We start from the raw sequence: 26,698 nt of genomic DNA on the forward strand, positions 1-26,698 counted from the left end.
GGAGATGAGGAGTGAGGTTCGGTGGAGGGGGTGCGGCTTCTGGGAGCCACTGAGACCTACCAGCGTGTCTTCTTACCATCCACAGCTACTGCTGAGCAGACTTTCTGACCTGGGGTGAGGAAAGGAATTTGCTATTCAAAGGTGGGAAAATGCAAGGAGGGTTACAGCTGATAGGCCACAACAGGGTCTTAAATCAGCTGGGTTAAATTTATGGAGTCAGGATTTACTTTTTTTTTTAATGTGGCTATCCAATTCAATTAAAAATCTTGTCTTTTTCATTGCTACTCTGCAGCGTTACCTCTGTTATATATAAATAGGCAACCACGGCCGGGCGTGGTGGCTCACACCTGTAATCCCAGCACTTTGGGAGGCCGAGGCGGGTAGATCACTTGAGGTCAGAAGTTCGAGGCCAGCCTGGCCAACATGGTGAAACCCCATCGCTACTAAAAATACAAAAATTAGCTGGGCGTGGTGTGGGCGCCTGTAATCCTAGCTACTTGGGAGGCTGAGGCAGGAAAATCACTTCAACCTGGGAGGCAGAGTTTGCAATGAGCCGACATCCTACCACTGCACTCCAGCCTGGGCGACAGAGACTGTCTCAAAAATAAATAAATAGGTAACCATATAAATATATGGGAGTCTACTTCTGAATATCATACCCTATTCTAGTCCTTCAGTGGGTTTGTCTAACTACGCTGTCTTATTAACTATAGCTTTATAGTCAGACTTGACATCTGGTTGTGTGTTGGTCCTCTAGCTTTGTTCTTTCTTTCTTTCTTTCTTTCTTTCTTTTTTGTTTTTGGAGACGGAGTCTCGCTCTGTTGCCCAGGCTGGAGTTCAGTGGCCTGATCTCGGCTCACTGCAACCTCCGCCTCCCGGGTTCAAGCAATTCTCCTGCCTCAGCCTCCCGAGTAGCTGGGACTACAGGCACGCACCACCACGCCCAGCTAATTTTTTTGTATTTTTAGTAGAGATGGGGTTTCACTGTGTTAGCCAGGATGTTCTTGATCTCCCGATCTCATGATCTGCCCGTCTCAGCCTCCCAAAGTGCTGGGATAACAGGTGTGAGCCACTGCGCCTGGCCCGTTTTTTTTTTTTTTTTTTTTTTTGAGACAGAGTCTTGCTCTGTCACCCAGGCTGGAGTGCAGTGGCGCGATCTCAGCTCACTGCAACCTCCACCTCCCAGGTTCAAGCGATTCTTCTGCCTCAGCCTCCCAAGTAGCTGGGATTACAGGTGCCCACCACCACGCCCAGCTAATTTTGTATTTTTAGTAAATATGGGGGTTTCATCATCTTGGCCAGGCTGGTCTCGAACTCCTAACCTCAAGTCATCCACCCGCCTTGGCCTCCCAAAGTCCTGGGATTACAGGTGTGAGCTGCTGGGCTGGCTATTTTTTTTTTTTTTTTTTTTTTTTTGAGACAGAGTCTTGCTCTGTTGCCCAGGCTGGAGTGCAGTGGCTCAATCACAGCCTGAACCTCCCAGGCTCAAGCAATCCTCCCACCTCAGCCTCCTGAGTAGCTGGGACTACAGGCATGCACCACCACGCCCAGCTGATTTTTTTTTTTTTTTTGAGATGGAGTTTCACTCTCATTGTCCAGGCTGGACACTCTCATGTCCAGTGGCATGATCCGGACTCACTGCAACCTCTGCCTCCCAGGTTCAAGCGATTCTCTTGCCTCAGCCTCCCAAGTAGCTGGGATTACAGGCGTCGGCCACCACACCCGGCTAATTTTTTGTCTTTTTAGTAGAGACGAGGTTTCACCATGTTGACCAAGCTGGTCGCAAACTCCTGGGCTCAAGTGATCCTCCTGCCTTGGCCTCCCAAAGTACTGGGATTACAGGCATGAGCGACCATGCCTGGCCTGTGGCCTACATTTTCCTGTGGTGAGGGCCATGTGTGAGCCCACAGCCTCAGTAAGCCATCGCAGTCTAGCTTTGTTCTTCTTGAAGGTTGTCTTGACTATACTTGGCCTTTCACACTTCCAGGTACAATTTAGGGCCAGCTCGTCAACCTCCACAGAAAAACCTTCCAAATTTCTATCAGGATTTCAGATTCCCATTGGGGAAATCAATGTGGGGAGACTCTACAGCTTTACATTATTGTGTCTTTTCTTCCATGAACATAGTAAGTCCCTCCATTTCTATAGGTCTTCTTTAATTTCCTTCAGTAATATTTTGTGGTTCTTAGAATAAATATCTTGCATATCTTTCATTAGATTTACTCCTAGGTATTTAATTTTTTATAGCATTACAAACTCTATTGTTTTTACATATTCATTTTCAAGTTGCTTGGCAGTAGCATATAGGAAGACAATTGATTTTTGTATATTAACCTTGCAGCCAGTGACCTTACTGAATTTTCTTACTCTAATAGTTTAACTGGATATTTTTTTTTATTTTCTACATATGCATATTATATCATCTGGAAATAAAAGTGGTTTTCTTCCTTTCTGGTCCTTATACCTTGGTTTTGTTTCGTTGCACTGTCTTAATTTTACGGTCTGGGGCCTCCGGTACAATGTTGACTGGAACTGATAATTGTCTTTTTCCAGATATCATCTTTAAACGATCATGTTTGCTGTAGGTTTGTTACTGGTGCCTTTTGTAAAAGAAAGTTTTCTATTTCTATTTTTCTTAGAGCTTTTATCATGAATGGATGCTGAACTTTGTCAAATGTTTTCCTGCATCTATTGAGATGATCATGTGGTTTTTCTCCTTTATTTTATTAAATGTGGTAAAATATGTGAACTGATTTTCATATGTTAAACCTTGCATTCCTGTAATAAACCAATTTGGTTGTAGAAAAAAAGAGATAGGAAAACCGAACCCTAGGGAATCCCTGTTTGCGCTGTTTGTTTATTCAGTAGATTACGGGGTCTTGCTGCTGACCAGGCTGGTCTCAAACTCCTGGTCTCAAGTGATCCTCCTGCCTCAGCCTCCCAAAGTGCTAGAATTACAGGTGTAAGCCACTGCACCTGGCCTTTTTATTTCTTTGGACAAAAATTCCAATCAAGGTTTTTACTTCCCAGAGCACACATTGTGGTGATGCAATATTGTGTACCCTGTGGGGGTTGGCAGGATAAAGGGGTTAACACATATAAAGCTCATTAGAACAGTACCTAATACAGGACGGGCATGGTGGCTCATGCCTGTAATCCCAGCACTTTGGGAGGCCAAGGTGGGTGGATCACCTGAGGTCAGGAGTTCGAGACCAGCCTGACCAACATGGTGAAACCCCCCCTCTACTAAAAATACAAAATTTAGCCGGGCATGTTTCTCATGTCTGTAATCCCAGCTACTCGGGAGGCTGAAGCAGAAGAATTGCTTGAACCCGGAGGCGGAGGTTGCAGTGAACCGAGATGGCGCCACTGCACTCCAGCCTGGGGAACAAGAGCAAAATTCTGTCTCAAAAAAAAAAAAAAAAATTTAGCTGGGCACATAGTGGCGGGCACCTGTAGTCCCAGTTACTCCAGAGGCTGAGGCAGGAGAATCGCTTCAACCCGGGAGGTGGAGGTTGCAGTGAGCCGAGATCGCACCACTGCACTCCGGCCTGGGCGACACAGTGAGACTGTCTCAAAAAAAAAAAAAAAAAAAAAGACTGAGGGGGGCAGATCACGAGGTCAAGAGATCAAGACCATCCTGGCCAACATGGTGAAACCCCGTCTCTACTAAAAATACAAAAAAATTACCCAGGTGTGGTGGTGCATGCCTGTAATCCTAGCTACTCGGGAGGCTGACACAGGAGAAGCGCTTGAACCTGGGAGGCGGAGGTTGCAGTGAGCCGAGATCGCGCCACTGCACTCCAGCCAGGCGACAGAATGAGACTCTGTCTCAAAAAAAAAAAAAAAAATGTACCTATTAGGACAGTGTTAGCTTTCATTATCAGTTCCTTCCTTACCTCATAAAGACCCCGTGAACTCCATTTTGCAGGTTAGGAAACAGGCTCAGAAAGGTGAAATGAGTGAACTGTGGATTTGGGACTTGAACCCAACATGTCTCTGCACTCATCTTGAGAGTCCGGAGTTTCTTCCTTCCGGTGGGTTGGTGGTCTCACTGACTTCAAGAATGAAGCCGCGGACCTTCACTGTGAGTGTTACAGCTCTTAAGGATGGTGTGTCCGGAGTTTGTTCCTTCAAATGTGTCTGGAGTTTCTTCCTTCCAGTGGGTTAGTGGTCTCACTGACTTCAAGAATGAAGCCATGGACTTTCACGGTGAGTGATACAGCTCTCTTTTTTCTATTTTTCTTTTCTTTCTTTCTTTTTTTTTTTTTTTTTTTTGAGACGGAGTCTCGCTCTGTCGCCCCCAGGTTGAAGTGCAGTGGCACAATCTCAGGTCACTGCAAGCTCTGCCTCCTGGGTTCACGCCATTCTCTTGCCTCAGCCTCCCGAGTAACTGGGACTACAGATGCCCACCACCATGCCCAACTAATTTTTTGTATTTTTAGTAGAGATGGGGTTTCACCGTGTTAGCCAGGGTGGTCTTGATCTCCTGACCTCGTAATCCGCCCACCTTGGCCTCCCAAGGTGCTGGGATTACAGGCTGTTGCAGCTCTTAAAGGTGGTGAGGACCCAAAGAGTGAGCAGCAGCAAGATTTATTGTGAAGAGCGAAAGGACAAAGCTTCCACAGCACCGAAGGGCACCCAAGCAGGTTGCCGGCTGCTGGCTGGGGATGAAGGGTGATGGTGGCGGCCAGCTTTTAGTCCCTTATTTGTCCCCGCCCACATCCTGCCGATTGGTCCATTTTACAGAGTGCTGATTGGTCCATTTTACAGAGGGCTGATTGGTGCATTTACAATCCTCTAGCTAGACACAGAGCACTGATTGGTGCATTTTTACAGAGTGCTGATTGGTGCATTTACAATTCTTCAGCTAGACACAGAGCGCTGATTGGTGCATTTATAATCCTCTGGCTAGACAGAAAATTTCTCCAAGTCCCCACTCCACCCAGGAAGTCCAGCTGGCTTCACCTCTCAATCTCATACATAAGCAGATAGCTCTTTCTGCCATGTGCTGCCATAATGGTGTGCATGAATGTCCCGGCTGATGCTCTCAAGAGCATCAACAATGCCAAAAGAGAGGCAAACACCAGATTCTTATAATGTCATCGTCTGGTTTCTAACTGTGGTGATGAAGCATAGTTACACTGGTGAAGTTGAAGTCATTGATGATCACAGAGCTAGGAAAACTGCTGTGAACCTCACAGGCAGGTTAAACAAGTGTGGAGTAATCAGCCCCAGATTTGATGTGCAACTCAAAAATCTAGAAAAATGGCAGAATAATCTGCTCCCATCCTGCCAGTTGGGTTTCATTGTACTCACAACCTCAGCTGGCATCATGGATCACAAAGAAGCAAGACGAAAACACACAGGAGGTAAAATCCTGGAATTCTTTTTCTAAGGAGGTAATATGCATTTGCAGATAAAATGCCTACAATTTAAAAAAAAAAAAAAAAAAAGGAGAACGGATCACCAGATCACCAGATTAGGATGCCAGTTCTCTTCTTCATGCTTTCTTCCACGGACACAGCAAGTTCGTCACTGTCCTCTTTTCCCATTGAATCTAGGGACTCCTTCTCAATACCGAGCCAAGACTGCATTATGACTTTCATGGATCCTAGGGTTTTCTTTCTTTTTTCTTTTTTTAATTTTTATTTTTATTTTGAGACGGAGTCTTGCTCTGTCGCCCAGGCTGGAGTGCAGTGGCGCAATCTTGGCTGACTGCAATCTCCACCTCCTAGGTTCAATCGATTCTCGTGTCTCAGCCTCCTGTGTAGCGGGGATTACAGGAGCGTGCCATCATGCCCGGATAATTTTTTTTATTTTTAGTAGAGACAGGATTTCACCATGTTAGGCTGGTCTCAACCTCAAGTGATCCGCCCGCCTCCGCCTCCCAAAATGCTGGGGTTACAGGCATGAGCCACTGTACCTGGCCTCTTTTTTCTTTTTTTTTAGAGACAGGGTCTTTCTGTGTTGTCCCAGCTAGTGTTCAACTCCTGGCCTCAAACAATGCTCCTGCCTTAGCCTCCTGAGTAGCTGGGATATGGACACATGCCTCCATTAAATATACATAATATACATAAATATTATATATATTTGATTTTCAATTGCTTTGGTAAAAAGATAACTATAATCTAGGCTGGATTCATTATTATTAGTATATGTTTCCTTTTTTTTTAACCTTAACTTCCCAGTGTATCCTTCTAATTTTAAAGAATATTAAAAACATTTTCAACCAGGCGCGGTGGCTCACGCCTGTAATCCCAGCACTTTGGGAGACCGAGGCGGGCGGATGACGAGGTCAGGAGATTGAGACCATCCTGGCTAACACAGTGAAACCCCCCCGTGTCTACTAAAAATACGAAAAATTAGCCAGGCGTGGTGGCAGGCACCTGTAGTCCCAGCTACTCGGGAGGCTGAGGCAGGAGAATGGCGTGAACCCGGGAGGCGGAGCTTGCAGTGAGCCGAGATCACGCCACTGCACTCCATCCAGCCTGGGTGACAGAGCAAGACTCCGTCTCAAAAAAAAAAAAAAAACCACTTTCATGGACCCCCTAAAAGTATAGTGGGCCCTAAACACTGAGCCTACTGTGCCTTCTAGAGAAGTTAAGTCTGCACTGAGTCTTTTGTTTGCACCCTGCTAACTTCCCCTTTACTAACTTGATTGTAAAGATATAAAAATAATAGGCTTGGCCGGGCATGGTGGCTCATACCAATAATCCCAGCACTTTGGGAGGCTGAGGCAGGGAGATCACTTGAGTCAGAAGTTCGAGGCCACCTGGCCAACATGGTGAAACCTTGTCTCTACTAAAAATACAAAAATTAGCCAGGCATGGTGGTGCATGCCTATAATCCCAGCTACTTGGGAGGCTGAAGCAGGAGAATCACTTGAACCCGGGAGGCAGAGGCTGCAGTGAGCCAAGATTGTGCCACTGCACTCCAGCCTGGGTGATAGAGCAAGACTCCGTCTCAAAAAATATATATATATAGATCTATATAGGTCTGTATAGGTCTATATAGATCTGTATAGATCTATATAGATCTCTATATATATGAGTATGTAGTCAATATGATTGGTCTTGTCCAGACTATTCACACAGTAAGCTATCTCTAACACTCTGTTCACTGCTGGGGAAGTATGAATTCACCCTGGCTTTCTGAAGGGCAAAATCAAAACTCTAAAACCTTTTTTTGACCCAGTAATTCCATTTTTCAGAATTAGCCCCAAAGTAATCATCAGAGAGAGGATTGTTAGGTCAAGCTTGTTTATTAGAATACCATTTATCGTGGTGAAGAACTGGGGATATAACCTAAGCATGTCACAGCAGGGGATGAGTTAAATTAATGAGTGTACCTCCATAGGATGGAAAACCATGCAATTGTTAAAAATGATGCAGCAGGCTGGGCGTGGTGGCTCACGCCTGTAATCCCGGCACTTTGGGAGGCCGAGGTGGGCGGATCACTTGAGGTCAGGAGTTTGAGACCAGCCTGGCCAATATGGTGAAGCCCCATCTCTACTAAAAATATAAAAATTAGCTGGGCATGGTGATGGCTGCCTGTAATCTCAGCTACTTGGGAGGCTAAGGCAAGAGAATTGCCTGAACCCAGGAGGCAGAGGTTGCAGTGAGCTGAGATCGCACCACTGCCCTCCAGCCTGGGCGAGTGAGACTCTATCTCAAAAAAAAAAAAAAAAAGATGCAGCATAGATGGAATGACATGGAGAATGTTCGTGGTTATGGTATTAAATAGCAAGAAAAAAGCAACAAAAACAGTAATCTGGTAATATCAATTGGGAGTTGTGATGCTGTGGGCTGCAAGTCACAGAAACCCCAATTTAAACTGGCTTAAACAATAAAGGGAGCTGGTTGTGGTGGCTTGTGTCTATAAACCCAGCTACTCAGGAGGCTGAGGCAGGAGGATAACTTGAGGCCAAGAGTCAAACTATCCTGGACAACATAGTGAGAACCCATCTCTAAAAAAAGATATTTAAAATCTAGCCAGGCATGGCAGTGCCTGTAGTCCCAGCTACCCCAGAAGCTGAGGTGGGAGGACTGCTTGAGCCCAGGAGTTCGAGACTACAGTGAGCTATGATCATGCCACCGCACTCCAACCTGGGAGACAGAGTGAGACCCCATCTCCTATAAAAAATAAAAAATAATGCAGTGAGCCAAGATCGCACCACTGCACTCTAGCCTGGGCAATGTGAGTAAGACCCTGTGTCAAAAAATAATAAAAATAAAGGGGCTGGGCCCAGTGGCTCATGCCTGTAATCCCAGCACTTTGGGAGGCCGAGATAGGCAGATCACTTGAGGTCAGGAGATGGAGACCAGCCTGGCCATCATGGTGAAACCCCCTCTCTACTAAAAACACAAAAACTAGCTGGGCATGATGGTGCACACCTGTAATCCCAACTACTTAGGAGGCTGAGGAAGAGAATTGCTTGAGCCCGGGAGGTGGAGGTTTCAGTGAGCCAAGATTGTGCCACTGCACTCCAGCCTGGGTGCCAGAGCGACACTCAGTCTCTAAATAAATAAATAAATAAAGGGACTCTGTTGGCTCAAATAATTTTAAAAGTCCAGGACAGGCACAGTGGCTCACGCCTGTAATCCCAGCACTTTGGGAGGCTGAGGCAGGCAGATCACCTAAGGTCAGGAGTTTGAAACCAGCCTGGCCAACATGGCGAAACCCCGTCTCTACTAAAAATACAAAAATTAGCCAAACGCAGTGGTGGGCACCTGTAACTCCAGCTACTCGGGAGGCTGAGGCAGAAGAATCGCTTGAACCTGGGTGGCGGAGGTTGCAGTGAGCCAAGATCGTGCCACTGTACTCCAGCCTGGGCGACAGATTGAGACTCTGTTTCAAAAAGAAGAAAAAAAAAGTCCAATGGCAGGTAGGGCTTCAGGTGAAGTTTGATCCAGTTAATGAAGTCACCAAAGCCTGATGTCTCTCCATTCTGCTTTCCATAATGTCAGTTTATCAGTAGGCCAATTTTCTGCATGGTGTAAAGATGGCTGCCAGCAGTAACTAGAGCCATTGGCCTCTTCATTTACATCTAATGGAAGGAAGATCATCTTTTTTGGCAACCTCCTCAGGAGAGAAAATAAGCTTCCTTTCCCAAAAGCCCTGAGCAAAAATTTCCTTGTATCTTGCTAGTTCATTCATGATCTAATCATGTGCCTGGGGAAATGGGAATTGCTTACTGGCTTAACCAACTGGGACCCATTCCTGAAGCTGAGGGTGGGGTCCACCATATTCCAGTTCCTGTTAAGAAGGAGATGGGCTGCAACCTTAACAGGATCCTAACCCTAACCCTAACCCTACTGTGTTGCTGGACATTGTGGCAGCAACACAGTAACCAACCAATTCTATAAAACATGTATAGGCCCAGTCTTGGTGGCTCACGCCTGTAATCCCAGCACTTGGGAGGCCAAGGCATGTGGATCACTTGAGTCCAGGAGTTCAAGACCAGCCTGGTCAACAAGGCAAAACCCTGTCTCTACTAAAAATACAAAATTAGCTGGGCGTGGTGGTGCATGTCTGTAATCCCAGCTACTCGGGAGGCTGAGGCAGGAGAATTGCTTGGACCAGAGGTGGAGGTTTCAGTGAGCTGAGATCATGCCACTGCACTCCAGCCTGGACGACAGAGTGAGACTCCGTCTCAAAAAATAGACATATATATATATAATATATAACATGTATATGTAAATATACATGTATATAAATATATATGCATATTATATACAACATGTATATATAAATATATATGCCTAGACCCCCGCCCCCACCAAAAAATATCTATAAGGAAACAAACCAGTAAGTCAGAACGATTATTTCTTGGTGGATGAAATTATAGGTAAATGTTTTCCTTCTGTGTTTTGTGTAATGGGCATGGATTACCTAAACACAAACAGTAAACTTTGTTTACGAAAATAATGGGACATACCCCACTATTTCCTTCTACTCCAACCCCTACCCCAGCAAGGGCCTCAGAGTAACTGAAGCCAGAGGCCCCAAGGAGTCGTTCTTTCTGCTGACAGAGCCAAACCCCAGTACCCCATGGGCCCTGGTTGTTTGCTGGACAGATGCCACCAAACCACTCTCATTGCATTAGCCTGGATGCTGTGGCCCCTAAAGGCCACAGCTTGGGCTGCTGAGGGTTGACCAACCAGCCAGTGGAACCAGTGATGGAGACTGTGACCATAACAGTACCAGGAAGGAACACTGTGGCATCAGCAGCATGAGAAGCCCAAGATCTCCCAAGACAGATCTTTGCCCGTAATCCATGCCTCTTATGTGGCAGCATGTAATTTAGGCCAGCAGTCTTCCTCAGGTGGGGCTGAGGTTGGGGATTAGTCTATGATGGGGTCAGGCTCAGACAGGGTCTAGGTCAGCCCTTAGTTGAGTAGTCTGTAGCCTAGGGCTAGATTCAGGGCTCAGTCCATGATTGGGCTTAGTCTTTAGTCTGTGACCAGGAGCCAGGCTCAGTCTGTGACCAGGGTCATGTCTCTGTCGATGACTAAGTTCAGGGCTCAGTCTGTGACCAGATTCAGGGCACAGTCTTCCATTTAGGGCTCAGTGTGTGACCAGAATTGCATGATCCAGGGTCAGAATTCAGTCTGTGGTCAGAGTTCAGTCAATGATTAGGCTCAGGACTCAGTCTTTGACCAAGATTAGGGCTCAGTCTTCTGCCAGAGTCAGGGTTAAAAGGTTAGTCTGACTCTTCTGCCAGAGTCAGTCTAAAAGGTTAGTCTGGGCTGGGGCTAGAATTCAGTCTGTGACTAAGGCTCCGTCTTAGAGAAGGATAAGGGCTTGATCTGGGCCCAGAACTAAGGTCTCAAGTTGGGATCAGCCTAATTCAGGCTTAGATCAGTATGTGACTAGAGTCAGGGTTCATTCTAAGGTGATGTCAGAGCTCAGTCAAGAGCTGGAGTAGAGGCTTAGTCAACACCAAGAGTCGGGTTCAAGTTGGAGGATCAGGACCATGACCAGGGCTTAATCTGGCTCCATGCTCTGTTCTGAGCTCCAATAAAGAAGCTTCTGGAGGCATAGGAGCCCAGAGCAGGTCAGTCTGCAAGAAATGAGAGCCCCCAGGCAAGCTTAGCAGGGTCTGGTGGCTGCAGGAAGTTTCCCCTGGACTGCTGAGGCTGGGTGTCCTAGAGCCTCTAACCTACATGGCTCTGCTGCTTGAGATCCCCTCGCACCAGAATAAAAATAGCCACTCACTTCAGAGCAGCTGACAGCGGGTGCTGGGCTGCCTAGGAGGAGGGGGAGCCGAAGAGAAGGAGGAGAGAGGCCTGAGCTCAGCCCCAGCTGTGTGACCTTGGGAAAGTCACTCCTCCTCCTCCAGCCCATTTCCTGAGTGGCAGAATGGGGAGTGAGGATGACATCTGCCTCAGAGGGTGAGAATGAAGTGCTGGGGACATAACATGTGAAGCTTGTTACCAACAAGAAACCCTGGAGTGAAGCCTTGGGAGAAGAAACGCTCTTTTGTGCCCTGTATACTTCCTCCTCAGGGAAGCCCTCCCGGATAACCCCTTCTTTCACATTCCCACAATATACTGTATCACCCTCTTCACCTTTGCAGATGGTAGCCATAGCATGACCTCCCTGATGGTGGGCCTGGGTCAGGGTGACCAGGGAGAGAAAGGAAGGAGGACAGACCCTCGGTACTGTTGCCATCCTCAGGTGCCCCTGGAAAGTGAACCGAGGAAGAGGAGGAGGAAAAAGACAGGAAAGACTTCTCTCCCTTCCCTGCTCATGTTTACTCCGAACCAAAGGGCCGGAGGGCACATGTCCAAATTTCTCATCCTTTCACGGCCAGAACCTTCTTTCCCCATCCATGCTTTGTACCTGCTGTTCTCTCTGCTTTCCAGCCAGGCCGTTTCTCTTCTTCGATTTGGCAACACGGACTCTCCTTCAAAGAAGGGGTTCAACAGTCAGCTCCTCTGTCGGGGAGAATTATCCACTGCCTCTCCAGGAGCTCCATGCTCTGTCCTCTCTCTACTGGCTGTGTAATCCCTGGGCCTTGGTTTCTTCCTCTGTCCAATGGGGGCCTCATTACCAACCTCACAGGGTTACTATGGAGAGTAACTGGGATACTCCATCTATCACTAGCATCCTGCCTTCCTATCCCTGACCCACACAGCCTGAAAGACAGCACTGAGTTTCCAGGAGTGGGCTGGATGAGCCCTGGACCCTGCCTCAGTACGCCCACCCCCCTCCCCCACCAAGAGTGAGGGCAAGGAGGGAGCCAGAAAGGGCCTCCAGAGACAGCCGTTTCCAGGGGGGCGGTTCTCCCTGACAGCTGCCCCCAGCCTGCCTCCCTGAGCCCCAGAGCCTGTTATCAACCTCCTTAGTCATCACACCAGGAGCTCAAATATAGCTCCAACTCACTCCCTTTTCAGCTGGGGTCCGCCCCCCCACCCCCTTCTCCTGACAAGACCAGGCTTGGGTCTCAGAGCCCATTCCTTGTCCTCCCAGGAGAGTAACCACTCTCAGCCTCAGTTTCAGCATCCACCACATGGGCAGGCTGAAGTCAATGGTGGTGATGATGATGATGATAAATACAGAGCAGCCACCTTTATGGAGAGCTTGCTGTGCCAGGCTCTATGCTAAACATTTCATATATATTATCCTGTTGAATCTTCACCAGCAAACTTAGGAGGTGTCTGCTCTTTTAATCTCCCTTACACAAATTGGGAATCAGAGTGACCTCCTCAAGTAAGTCAGTGGCAGGGCCAGAAACAAAGTCCCCTGCAGGGTCTGAGCTCAGGGAGTGGGTGGTGGGAAATCCTGGGTTGCCCTCCTGAGGCAGAGGAGCCCTCTGCAGACACATTTGCATGACATTTGCCTGGCTTCCAAAGGGCACTGATGCCCCTGTCCCAGCCCTAGATGGCTGAGCCTTAGGACTGGTCCCAGAGGCTTGGATCTGCCCATCATTCCCTCTAGGATTGCATGAAAAGCTGGGTAGTCTTGGGGGCTCCCATTTTCTTTTTCTTTTTTCTTTTCTTTCTTTCTTTTTTTTTTTTTTTTTTGAGACAGGGCCTCGCTCTGTCACCCAGGCTGGAGTGCAGTGGTACGATCTTGGCTCATTGCAACCTCCACCTCCACCTCCCAGGTTCAAACAATTCTCCTGTCTCAGCCTCCCAAGTCGCTGAGACTACAGGCATGTACCACCACACCCAGCTCATTTTTATATTTTTAGTGGAGATGGGGTTTTGCCATGTTGACCAGGCTGGTCTCGAACTCCTGACCTCAGGTGATCTGCCCACCTCAGCCTTCCTAAGTGCTGGGATTACCGGCACTTTGCTAGTACTCCCCCAGCCCGGGGGCTCCCATTTTCTTATTGGTAAAACAGGAGACAGAGGATAAGACAGGATGAGTTCGAATCTTCCTTTTTCTGGTAACCTGAGCATCACCACCAGGTCTACTCTCACATCCTCCCTGACTGCCACCTCCAACTCCAACACTACCTCTTTCATTGACACAACACCATCATCAGTATTGGTACCATCATCACCTCTACCTTTGCCATCACCATCACCTCCACCACCTTCACCACAACCACTGCTAGCCCCCTACTTCCATCATCACAGTTACATACATCATCACATCCATCACCACAGCCGCCTTCCCCGTCACCACTGTCACCATCTCCACTATCGCTGTCCAAAGACCTTTCTACCCCAACACCCTAATATGGCCTGAGTCTCTTGCCCCTGCAAATTCCAGCAGAGATGCTGGCCTGAAAATACAGACTAGACCTACTGACAGTCAAGCAGAGGTAGGAAATGCCTTCAGGAGAGGAAAGTGAGGCATCTGCCTTCATGTAGGAGACTGCACAGGCCCATGCAGATGCTCCATGTTGGTTAACAGGGAGCTCTGCACACACAACTCTGAACACTTTCTGCCTAAAGTGGGTGGGATCACTCCTCTCTAAGCCATGAGAAACAGATCCCACAGCCATCCCAGCCCAATCTGACCCTCATCACCCATTCACTCTTCTAATTCATTTATTCATTCAACAAACACTCCCGTAGGCCTGTTGGGGACCATGTCCTGGGCTGGGTCCTGGCTGTAACAATTCTCTGGCCTGTTTGTAACTCTCTTGTCAGTCTGTTACCCCACTGCTGGGCCCTTCTCCACCCAAGTTCCCTTCCCCCAGATAGCTCGAAGGTCTTGTGCTCATCCTAGGTCACTAAGTTTTCTCACTGAAACACAGGAGACCTTCTCAGTTCACCAGGTGACCTTGAGCAAGTTCCCCTCCCAAACCACACCCAGTGAATACTGGAGAGAGGAAAGCTGACAGAAGCCGGGCTGGGTTAGGCCTGGCTGTGGGGACATCTGAGGGCAGCTAGGTGTCTGCAGAAGAGGAGGGGCTGGTGCTGAGGCCTGAGATGGGAAAAGACTGCAGTGGCTGGAGCCTGAGTGTCTGGTTCTGGGTTGGGAAGAATAGAGCCTGGGACTGGCAGTAGGAGTGGGGAGGGTGGCACCAAGACCTGAAAATGGGGCAAGGGTGGGGGCCGGGGCAAGCTCTGAGCTGGCAGGGAGCCAGGAAGGTCACAGGATCAGGGCAAGAACTCAGTTGTCTCTGAGGCCCTGGAGAGGGTGCAGACCTCTGAACCACCTGTCCTACCTTAAGGCAGGTGTGTTAATGCCCCTCCCTGGAGCAAAGGGCTGACCAGGCCTACGGCAGAAAGGTGAAGGTAGACAGACAGCCTCCTTCCTGCTGCCAGTTGGGACCTGGGCCAGGCAAATGGGTACACTCTCCCCTCCCCACTCCATGGCTGTTCCAGCCTCAGCAGCCAGTTTGAAGGATTCCCAGGGGGTAGCCACCTTGCTTCGGCCTCTTCCAGGCTGGGAAGTGGGAGCCTGTGCCTTTAAATTCTCAGCAGGTTGAAATGGCTGATGACATCACTGGTTCCCGGGAGCGGTAGAGCTGGAGCCGGAGCCAAGGGAGTCCAGGCTGCCGGGGGCTGCAGACATGGAGGGCCAGAGCAGCAGGGGCAGCAGGAGGCCAGGGACCCGGGCTGGCCTGGGTTCCCTGCCCATGCCCCAGGGTGTTGCCCAAACTGGGGCACCCTCCAAGGTAAGACCCCTGAGACCCAGTGCCCCCCCCTTTCCTGATCCCTGGTTCCACACCCCCCCCCCCACATACACTGCAGGCACCCTGGTGCTCCTGACTGAGGGGCTGGTACTTTCCTCTGCTCAGCGAGCAGGGGCTAGGTGAAGAGAGCACCCTGGGGGCTGAGGGGCAGTGACAGGATGCCCGGAGACAGATGAAGTTAGCCATCTCCAGGAGCCCTTGGGAGAGTCCTGGACTGGGTATCAGAGGACCCAGCTGTGCTCCACCTTTGCTGTGTGACCTTGGGCAAGTTGCTTTTCCTCTCTGAGCCAATGCAAAATGAGGGGGCTTGTCGCTGAAGACTAAAACTGTGACATCTGGGATGGCTAAGTTGTTAGTACTGGAGGCGGTGTGATAGTTGGGGGGAAGCCGGCACACAGTGTGACACTTGGAGCCAAGGAGCGTGCCTAAAATGCCACCTCAAAGAAGTGAGTTTGAGAAGGGAGGTGGAGATGGAGTTTTAGGTACTCTGAACCGAGAAGGATACGGGACAGAAACAGAAGTGCGTCTCCAGAGGCAGGGCCTCCCTGCACCCTGTTACCCTACCTAGGGCCATCCTGGGGCAAGTATAGACATTCTTCTGCCCTCCTTGGTGAAGGACACTTTATCCTGTCTTCTGGAGACAGGGGACATCAGAGAGAATAGATGGGGAAGGAGGATAGGTCCCTACAGGACTCCGTGACTCCCCACCCCTCCCACCTGCCGGACATGAATGGGATACCTGCTTGCCTGTCCTTTCAGGTAGGGGAGAAAGTGGAGGATGTAAGAGGGCACAACCTGGGCACAGAGAGATGTGACACCAGGATCAACTTAGAATCCTGGACTTGCTCTGAATGCTAGATTCACACTTGGTGAGGATGGAGTATTCCACGGGGCTAGATGGAATTCTAGCAAATGTTGGGCTCATAAATGCAGACAATGGGAGATGAAGATTCCCCAGAATATAATGTGGCCAGGAACCCTAGACCCCATCCCTTCATTTTACAGACAGAGAAACTGAGGCACTGGGCAGAGAGGTACTTGCCTAAGGTCACACAGAGCTGGGCTTTGAATCTACACAGCCAGTCTCAGCTCCCAGCTCTTGCTCCTGAGTGGAGCTCTGGGAATGGGTAAGAGAACAGAGAGGGCTGTAACCAAGGGATTTGGATGTTTAGGGGGTGGTGGGGAACTGAGGGTTTCTGGGCATTATGAAGGAAGGGAGAGGTATTTAACAGGCTGCACCCATAGGTCTGTATCTTGACAATAGAAAAAGAAAAGAAACAGGCTGTCCCCAGTGTGCCCAGACCTGGGATGTCAGGTCAGTAGCCGTGGCTGGGGGAGCTTCAGGGACTGCAGTGGGAGGGTTGCCCAGGGAAGCTGCCCCGAATGGGCAGGGTGTGGGTGCCAGCCAGGAAGGCAAGGCAAGTCCTCAGGTTCAGGTTCACACTCTGCCTCATTTGAGTCAGGGTCTGAGTTTCCCCATCTGTGAAAGAGGTTTCAGACTTAAAGGAGGGGTTAGGGTTTTGTGTCCTATCTCCTCCAAGACAGAAGTTGACCTGCAGCAGAATAGATTGAAGTGAGATAGTAGGAAGAACTTCCTTGGAAAGATGTGCCTTTCTTAGCTAGATGAACTCTGCCAGGGTCTATATGGAAGTTGGGGCCCAATGCCCTGGTTAGGGTCACTCTGAATCTTTGACTTGTCCTCCACAAGGTGGACTCAAGTTTTCAGCTCCCAGCAAAGAAGAACGCAGCCCTAGGACCCTCGGAACCAAGGTTGGCTCTGGCACCTGTAGGGCCACGGGCAGCTATGTCAGCTTCCTCGGAAGGACCGAGGCTGGCTCTGGCATCTCCCCGACCAATCCTGGCTCCACTGTGTACCCCTGAAGGGCAGAAAACAGCTACTGCCCACCGCAGCTCCAGCCTGGCCCCAACATCTGTGGGCCAGCTGGTGATGTCTGCTTCAGCTGGACCAAAGCCTCCCCCAGCGACTACAGGCTCAGTTCTGGCTCCGACGTCCCTGGGGCAGCTGGTGATGCCTGCCTCAGCAGGGCCAAGATCTCCCCCAGCCACCCTGGGGCCCAATCTGGCCCCAACCTCCAGAGACCAGAAGCAGGAGCCACCTTCCTCCGTGGGACCCAAGCCAACACTGGCAGCCTCTGGCCTGAGCCTGGCCCTGGCTTCTGAGGAGCAGCCCCCAGAACTCCCCTCCACCCCTTCCCCAGTGCCCAGTCCAGTTCTGTCTCCATCTCAGCAACAGGCTCTGGCTCCAGCATCCACGGCATCAGGCACAGCCTCTGTGGGACAGACATCAGCTAGAAAGAGGGATGCCCGAGCCCCTAGACCTCTCCCTGCTTCTGAGGGGCATCTCCAGCCTCCAGCTCAGACATCTGGTCCTACAGGCTCCCCACCCTGCATCCAAACCTCCCCAGACCCTCGGCTCTCCCCCTCCTTCCGAGCCCGGCCTGAGGCCCTCCACAGCAGCCCTGAGGATCCTGTTTTGCCACGGCCACCCCAGACCTTGCCCTTGGATGTGGGCCAGGGTCCTTCAGAGCCTGGCACCCACTCCCCTGGACTTCTGTCCCCCACCTTCCGGCCTGGGGCCCCCTCAGGCCAGACTGTGCCCCCACCTCTGCCCAAGCCACCCCGATCACCCAGCCGTTCCCCAAGCCGCTCCCCAAATCGCTCTCCCTGTGTTCCCCCAGCCCCTGACATGGCCCTCCCAAGGCTTGGCACCCAGAGTACAGGGCCTGGCAGGTGCCTGAGCCCCAACCTTCAGGCCCAAGAAGCCCCAGCCCCAGTCACCACCTCCTCTTCTACATCCACCCTGTCATCCTCCCCTTGGTCAGCTCAGCCTACCTGCAAGAGCGACCCCGGCTTCCGGTGAGGGGGCCCTCTCCCAAGAAAGGTGGCTGGGGCTTAGCTCTGAGGTTAGCCATTCTTCCAGGGTGGATGGTGTGCTCTACCTCAGCTTCTCTCTCTGAGGAAGAGTCTTTGGGGAGGGGGTTGCTGGGCCCACTCTGTGACGCTCAGAAGATAGCATCCCCTCCTAAGGAACTTGCCGCCTCTCAGTTGATCTCCCCAGGGAGAGTGTGGCAGAGGGACAGGATTCGGGGCCTCCTATGGGTCCTTCTTAGGGCTTTGGCCCACACCTGCCTCCATTTAGTTCCCCAGGGAGTCCTGTGAAAGGAAGCTTGAGGGTGAGGGAGTGGTGCCAGGACTACACCCTCATATGCCCCTGCCCTCAGGATCACTGTGGTCACATGGAACGTGGGCACTGCCATGCCCCCAGACGATGTCACATCCCTCCTCCACCTGGGCGGTGGTGACGACAGCGACGGCGCAGACATGATCGCCATAGGGTGAGGTGGCAGGGCATGTGGACCCCCTCCTGAGCCCCTCGGGCCTTCCAGGCCCTCCGCCCATGGCAGGGGCTTCCAGGGCACCTCTCCAATCCCATGGCCACCCCGCCCCCACCCCTCCAGGTTGCAGGAAGTGAACTCCATGCTCAACAAGCGACTCAAGGATGCCCTCTTCACGGACCAGTGGAGTGAGCTGTTCATGGATGCACTGGGGCCCTTCAACTTCGTGCTGGTAACGCACCCCTCACCCCCTGGATGGCCAGAGACCCTGCTGAATTCCTGGCTCCAGCTGTACCCTGGCTCACTGTGGGGCCCGCTGGGCCTCTGTGGCTGGGTCCGTGACATGGGTGGGTGGAGGAGCAGACCTGAAGGTGGGCGTGAGGGCGGGGGAGTTGTGTTCTGTCCCCCAGCCATGTGGCCTCCTGCTGCAGGTGAGTTCGGTGAGGATGCAGGGTGTCATCCTGCTGCTGTTCGCCAAGTACTACCACCTGCCCTTCCTGCGAGACGTGCAGACCGACTGCACGCGCACTGGCCTGGGCGGCTACTGGGTGAGCCTGTGAGCAGGCCCAGAAGGGGATGGGACATGAAGGGGGCTTTAGATTAGTCCCCTCGCCCCATGCACAGCAAGGTCCCCTTCCCATCCTCCACCCTTTACCCTGCGGCCCACGCCCCCCATGCACCACCCAATACCCCATCCTATTCCTCTATACCCCCGCCCTTTTCTCTCCCCACTGTGTCCCAGCGTTGTTCCTCATTTCTGTAGGACCCACCCACCTTCCACCCACATCTCCTCTCTAACCCCCGCTCCCAGTGCCTCACCTCCTGGCCTAAGCCCCGCCCATGAGCCATCCGACCCTGCCTCCCTAGGGTAACAAGGGTGGCGTGAGCGTGCGCCTGGCGGCCTTCGGGCACATGCTCTGCTTCCTGAACTGCCACTTGCCTGCGCATATGGACAAGGCGGAGCAGCGCAAGGACAACTTCCAGACCATCCTCAGCCTCCAGCAGTTCCAAGGGCCGGGCGCACAGGGCATCCTGGATCATGAGTATGGGCTGGGGTGGGGCCAAATAGAGCTTGGGTGGGGCTAGTGATGGGGGTTTTTGTACCACCTTGGGTGGAGCTTATGGAGAGAGGCAGGGCCTATGGGGGTTAGTGCTCACCCAAACTAGTTGTAGGAACACGAAAGCAGAGAGCAGTTGGATGGAGAGGGGCGGAACTTGTAGGGTGGAGCTTTGCTGAGGGGCCCCGCCTTGCTGAAGGTCAGAATCTAATTTCCTGTAGACCGGTCCCCCTGCTTTTCCTCTGCCCTTTGGTGGGCTGGAGGCTCTGGCACCACTCACCCACTCACTACATCCCCTCGGGTTGGATGGGCTGGAAGGATCTGGGCTGAGCCCTTATCCCCCATGGACCTGTTGACACCCCCCACTGCCCCCCACATCTCTCCCATCCCCCACCCCAAACAGCCTCGTGTTCTGGTTCGGGGACCTGAACTTCCGCATTGAGAGCTATGACCTGCACTTTGTCAAGTTTGCCATTGACAGTGACCAGCTCCATCAGCTCTGGGAGAAGGACCAGGTGGGGTCCTTGTCCCCAGAAGCACACAGAGCATGTCCCAGGACACGCCTGTACCTTAGGCTATGGTCCCTGTCCTCACCTGCCCCACCCCCTCCCTGGGCACAGCAGAGCCCAAGCTGTTGTCCAATCTGCTCTCCTGGACCCCCCACAGCTCAACATCGCCAAGAACACCTGGCCCATTCTGAAGGGCTTTCAGGAGGGGCCCCTCAACTTCGCTCCCACCTTCAAGTTTGATGTGGGTACCAACAAATACGATACCAGGTGAGCTCAGTCCGAGGAGGGACTGAGGGGAAGTGGGCTGAGGTCTTCTCGAACAGGGAGACTTTGGGAAGAGGGGCAGGAGGCAAGGTGGAGGGTTGCATCTTGATCCCCAGCCCCTGAAACTTGGGGTACCCCTGCTCACTGCAGTGCCAAGAAACGGAAGCCAGCTTGGACAGACCGTATCCTATGGAAGGTCAAGGCTCCAGGTGGGGGTCCCAGCCCCTCAGGACGGAAGAGCCACCGACTCCAGGTGACGCAGCACAGCTACCGCAGCCACATGGAATACACAGTCAGCGACCACAAGCCTGTGGCTGCCCAGTTCCTCCTGCAGGTGAGTTCTGGCCTCATCCTCCCCGCATAAAATCCCCAGGCCCAACTCGGCATACCACTGCCCCTCACCATTACCCTTTGTATAACCCCTTGTACCTGCCCTCAGCAGCATCCATTTGTTGTAACAGAGTGGAAATGGGGTTGCGATCTACATTTTCAGATGAGGAAGCTGAGGCTCAGACACATGGCATCACCTGCCCAGGGTCACACAACTAGTAAGAGGAACAGTTAGGATTTGAACCCAAGTGAATCTGGTTTCAGAGCCCATGCCTTTTCTTTTTTTTTTTCTTTTTTGAGACAGAGTCTCACTCTGTCACCCAGGCTGGAGTGCAGTGGCGCGATCTTAGCTCACTGCAAGCTCCGCCTCCCGGGTTCAAGTGATTCTCCTGCCTCAGCCTCCCGAGTAGCTGGGATTACACCACCCGCCACCATGCCAGGCTAATTTTTGTATTTTTAGTGGAGACAGGGTTTCACCATGTTGGCCAGGCTGGTCTTGAACTCCTGACCTCCTGATCCACCCACCTCGGCCTCCCAAAGTGCTGGGATTACAGGCGTGAGCTACCGTGCCTGGCCAGCTTTTTTTTTTTTTTTTTCTTTGAGACGGAGTCTTGCTCAGCCGCCCCAGGCTGGAGTGCAGTGGCACGATCTTGGCTCACTGCAACCACCATCTCCCGGGTCCAAGCGATTCTCCCGTCTCAGCCTCCCAAGTAGCTGGGATTACAGGCACCCGCCGTCATGCCCGGCTAATTTTTGTATTTTAGTAGAGACAGGGTTTCACCATGTTGGCCAGGCTGGTCTTGAACTGCTGACCTCAGGTGATCCACCCACCTCAGCCTCCCAAAGTGCTAAGATTACAGGCATGAGCCACTGTACCCGGCGCCCTTTTTTTTTTTTTTTTTTTTTTTTTTTTTAATGCAGTCTCACTCTGTTGCCCAGGCTGGAGTGCAGTGGCGTGGTCTCGGCAACCTCTACCTCCTGGGTTCAAGTGATTCTCCTACCTCAGCCTCCTGAGTAACTGGGATTACAGCTGCCCACCACCACGCCTGGCTAATTTTTGTATTTAGTAGAGATGGGGTTTTGCCATGTTGGCCAGGCTGGTCTCGAACTCCTGACCTCCGGTGATCTGCCCACCTCGGCCTCCCAAAGTGCTGGGATTACAAGGTGTGAGCCACCACACCCAGCCTTAAAGCCCGTGCCTTTTCTGCTAATCTCTAACTCCTGTCTTCTGAGAAAGGTTTAGAGTAATTTATCTTAAAATTCATTTATAGGCTGGCGCAGTGGCTCACACCTGTAATCTCAACACTTTGAGAGGCTGAGGTGGAAGGATCACTTGAGCCCAGGAGTTTAAGACCGGCCTGGGCAACACAGTGAGACACTGTCTTTAAAAAAAATCAAAAAAAGGCCGAGCGCAGTGGCTCACACCTGTAATCCCAGCACTTTGGGAGGCTGATGTGGGCGGATCACATGAGGCCAGGAGTTTGAGACCAGCCTGGCCAACATGGCGAAACCCATCTCTACTAAAAATACAAAAATTAGCCTGGCGCAGTGGTGCATGCCTGTAATCCCAGTTGCTTGGGAGGCTGAGGCACAAGAATCACTTGAACCTGGGAGGCAGAGGTTGCAGTGAGCCAGTATCGTGCCACTGCACTCCAGCCTGGGTGACATGAGCAAGACTGTGTCTCAGGGAAAAAATAAAAATAAAAATAAAATTTAGCTAGGTGGTGCACACCTGTATTCCCAGCTATTTATGAGGCTGAGGTGGGAAGATCACTGGAGCTTGGAAGATCTAGGCTGCTGTGAGCTGTGATCGTACCACTGCACTCCAGCCTAGGCAACAGAGCAAGACCTTGTCTCAAAAAAAAAAAAAAAAATTCACATATACATCATCATTTTCACTACTAGTGTCTTAAAAATAACAAAGAAAAGATATAAAAATTCACATATATAATAAGACCAGCAAAATCAAACTCCATGTAACATTCATTCATATTCATTCATTCATTATTTACTGAGTACTTAACTGTCTTACCATATGCCAAGCATTATGAGACTGTGTAGTGATGGGGAGGGAGAGCAAAGATATAAAAAATACAAAGCTGAACTCTTAAGTAGTTACTATAATTTATATTGTATTTAGGATTGAGGTTCCTGGTTGCCGACATCAAAACGGGAAATCCTAGAATCTCAGAACCAGACCTGTGAGACCATGTAGTCCAACTCCCTTTTTTTCTCTGGCGGGATCTGAGGCTCCTCATGGGGTAGGCACATGCCCCAAACCATACACAGGCTCTGCAGTGGCAGAGCAGGGTAGATCCCATCTTTTCGGCCCTGAAACCCAACTCTGGGCTCTTCAAGTCTCTTGATCTGATAAGAGGGAGCCCAGCAGGCCAGAAAATGTTTTTCCTGGTAACTTTGTCACGTGGCCAGTCAGTGGGACATTGGCCAATATCTTTAGCTGGGAATGGAAATATCCCCACGCTTGGCCTGCCGTGATCTCTGGCAAAAGTGTTGGGCATGAAGATTTAACCCACAATTAGGGACCTCACCTGAAAAATCACTCCTTTTGACACCGCATCCTGTGCTTCCCACCTCCTCCAGGACTCTGTCCCTTTAAAAACATTTCCCAGCTGGGTGCAGTGGCTCACACCTGTAATCCCAGCACTTTGGGAGGCTGAGGCAGACGGATCACTAGGTCAGGAGTTCGAGACCAGCCTGGCCAACATAGTGAAACCCTGTCTCTACTAAAAATACAAAAATTACCTGGGTGTGGTGGCACGCACCTGTAGTCCTAGCTACTCGGGAGGCTGAGGTAGAGGAATTGCTTGAACCCGGGACGCAGAGGTTGCAGTAAGCCGAGATGGCACCACTGCACTCCAGCCTGGGCTACAGAGTGAGACTCTGTCTCAAAAAAAAAAAAAAATTCCCATTGAGTACCTACTACATGCCAGGCCTGTGTAGTGCACTTTACATATGTCATCCTTTTGAATGCCTCAGTAGGCCCTGAGATGTCCCAGTTTTCCTCTCTGTTTTACTGGTGAGGGAAACTGAGGCTCAGAGAACTTAAGTCTCTTACCCAAGGCAATGCAGTCAGAATAGGGCTCAGTAGGGGTTTTGATGCTGCAAGGCCTTCAGGGCATTTTCAAAGGTCTACCCTTGCCCGCCCCTGCTGTTAGGAACACAGGAACAGGGAAAGAATGTGCCAGTTACTTCTGGAACAGATTGGCTTGGAAGCTGAGGGAGGGAAACCTGAAACTAGGTAAACAGGGGATCAGACAAAGATCTCGTATTGGCAACAACTCAGTCCTTCCCTGAGGGACAGAGGTGGGGTCAATATCCTGGCAGCCTGCCACCTCAGCAGCTCCACCCATTCAGGTGGCGCCCCTGGTGGGTCTGGGTTGACCTTGGGGAAAGGATACTCGTGGTTATAACTTTCCTTCATGGACTGATGACAAGGTAATAGTTAGTAACTGCTTAGTACTTAGACTCAGTTGGAGAAACTGAACCTTGGGATGGTTAGGGCCTGCCCTGGGGTAACATAGCGAGTTAGCGGTAGAGCCTGGAAGTGGACTGAGGTCTCCATCCTCCCACGCAGAGCTCTTCTTGCCTGCTCAGGAATATTCAGCTTACCCCAAATACCCAGTGCATCATAGGATTTAATTGGTCTTCCTTGCTAGCATAGAGACAAATCATTTATTGAGCACTTACTGGTATACTGGGAAATTTATGGGATGCTTTGCAAATGGTGTCTCACTGAATCTGCTGAACAACTCCAAGAGTAAAATAAGAGTCTCTGAGTTTGGCCGGGCACGGTGGCTCATGCCTATAATCCCAGCACTTTGGGAGGCTGAGGTGGGTGGATCATTTGAGGTCAGGAGTTCAAGAACAGCCTGGCCAACATGGTGAAACGCTGCCTCTACTAAAAATACAAAAATTAGCCAGGCGTGATGGCGGTACCTGTGGTCTCAGCTACTAGGGAGGCTGAGACAGGAGAACCACTTGAACCCGGGAGGCGGAGGTTGCAGTGAGCCGAGATTGCACCACTGCACTCCAGCCTGGGTGACAGAGCGAGACTCCATCTCAGAAAAAGAAAGAAAAAAAAAAGTCTCTGAGTTTACAGATGAGGGCCCTGGCATTCAGAGAGGCTGAGGAACTCACCCAGCCTGTCAACGGCAGAACCAGAGCCAAATCCAGGATTTGCTAGCTTCAAAGCTATGTTCTCACTCACTCCCTAAGGAGGCTGTGGGCAGAAGGAACCCTGGGCTGGGAGGCAGCACAGGGCTTGGTATTTATACTAGACCTGTTCTGCCTCAGTTTCCCAGTCTGTAAAGTGGCCCTTTGTCTCAGGCAATTTGTGCTAAGACCCAAGAGCCTTAAGTGTGTGGGATACTAGAGGGTCTCCCCTGATGTGGCCCCCTGCCCCTGCCTTGCCTGGACAGTTTGCCTTCAGGGACGACATGCCACTGGTGCGGCTGGAGGTGGCAGATGAGTGGGTGCGGCCCGAGCAGGCGGTGGTGAGGTACCGCATGGAAACAGTGTTCGCCCGCAGCTCCTGGGACTGGATCGGCTTGTACCGGGTGAGAGGGGCAGTGGCGGTCAGCGACTCAGGGAAGAAAGGGGCCTGGAGGAGCAGCTGAACAGCATGGTGGGGTCACTGGCTTGTCCAGATCTTGATGCCACACTGGGAGACTGCTGGGATCAGACATTATAGGGTCACAACACTGATTCCACAACACTGATCCCCCAGGTGGGTTTCCGCCATTGCAAGGACTATGTGGCTTATGTCTGGGCCAAACATGAAGATGTGGATGGGAATACCTACCAGGTACTTAAAAGGAGTGGGAGAGTCAGGGCAAGTCCCTGTTGCCTTTGGGACCTCAGAACTCACCTTGGGGGCTCTCAGGTGGCCTCCCTGACCCCCAACTTAGGCTTATACCCCTGGGCCTACCAGGTAACATTCAGTGAGGAATCACTGCCCAAGGGCCATGGAGACTTCATCCTGGGCTACTATAGTCACAACCACAGCATCCTCATCGGCGTCACTGAACCCTTCCAGGTAAGTAGGCCGGACTGCTGGGCTGGGGGTGCCTAAAGACTTTTGTCAAATGCCACAGCCTCTACATTCTGCTCCTTGAGTTCAGACAAATAACCTGACCTCCCAAGATCTGCCAACGAGAGAGGCAGACCTCGGGAGGTCAGGCCTCAGTGGCTGGGTTGGGGAGCAGGGCGCCCCAGTGACCAGCATTTCCCCCAGATCTCGCTGCCTTCCTCGGAGTTGGCCAGCAGCAGCACAGACAGCTCAGGCACCAGCTCAGAGGGAGAGGATGACAGCACACTGGAGCTCCTTGCACCCAAGTCCCGCAGCCCCAGTCCTGGCAAGTCCAAGCGACACCGCAGCCGCAGCCCGGGACTGGCCAGGTTCCCTGGGCTTGCCCTACGGCCCTCATCCCGTGAACGCCGTGGTGCCAGCCGTAGCCCCTCACCCCAGAGCCGCCGCCTGTCCCGAGTGGCTCCTGACAGGAGCAGTAATGGCAGCAGCCGGGGCAGTAGTGAAGAGGGGCCCTCTGGGTTGCCTGGCCCCTGGGCCTTCCCACCAGCTGTGCCTCGAAGCCTGGGCCTGTTGCCCGCCTTGCGCCTAGAGACTGTAGACCCTGGTGGTGGTGGTTCCTGGGGACCTGATCGGGAGGCCCTGGCCCCCAACAGCCTGTCTCCTAGTCCCCAGGGCCATCGGGGGCTGGAGGAAGGGGGCCTGGGGCCCTGAGGGTGGGGTAGGCAGATGGGCCAAGGTGACCACCATTCTGCCTCAATCTTTTGCAAGCCCACCTGCCTCTCTCCTGCTGCTCCTCCAGCTGTATCTGCACCTGCCTCTCTGTCCTGGCCAGGGGTGGACAAGTGGGGTCCCCCAAAACTCAGTCCTGGCACCTCAACTGTGACAATCAGCAAAGCCCCGCCCAGGCCCCCATCTGGGATGATGGGAGAGCTCTGGCAGATGTCCCAATCCTGGAGGTCATCCGTTAGGAATTAAATTCTCCAGCCTCACTCTCGGCTCTTTCCTACTTGTTAGTAGTCTTGGGATGG

General features: G+C 51.6%; 1 protein-coding gene across 2 annotated transcripts; it reads left to right on the plus strand.

Annotated features, from left to right (window-relative positions):
• On the plus strand, window positions 1-26,659 carry INPP5J (inositol polyphosphate-5-phosphatase J). 2 transcript variants are annotated; one of them, XM_034949090.3, is made up of 15 exons: window positions 1-114; window positions 3,932-4,212; window positions 14,889-15,085; window positions 16,812-17,980; window positions 18,346-18,459; window positions 18,583-18,691; window positions 18,891-19,007; window positions 19,327-19,502; window positions 19,921-20,032; window positions 20,184-20,293; window positions 20,441-20,624; window positions 25,060-25,197; window positions 25,368-25,445; window positions 25,572-25,676; window positions 25,875-26,659. In XM_034949090.3, exons 3-15 carry the CDS (start codon window positions 14,981-14,983, stop codon window positions 26,379-26,381), a joined length of 3,024 nt encoding a protein of 1,007 aa, XP_034804981.3. In that variant the 5' UTR covers window positions 1-114; window positions 3,932-4,212; window positions 14,889-14,980; the 3' UTR covers window positions 26,382-26,659. The 2 variants fall into 2 exon arrangements, with proteins under 2 accessions (XP_034804981.3, XP_054961743.2); XM_055105768.2 differs by lacking the exons at window positions 1-114; window positions 25,368-25,445 and having other exon boundaries at window positions 3,112-4,212.
• Window positions 26,660-26,698: the final 39 nt, after the last annotated feature.

Source organism: Pan paniscus, chromosome 23 (assembly GCF_029289425.2).
Source record: "Pan paniscus chromosome 23, NHGRI_mPanPan1-v2.0_pri, whole genome shotgun sequence".
Taxonomy (NCBI): domain Eukaryota; kingdom Metazoa; phylum Chordata; class Mammalia; order Primates; family Hominidae; genus Pan; species Pan paniscus.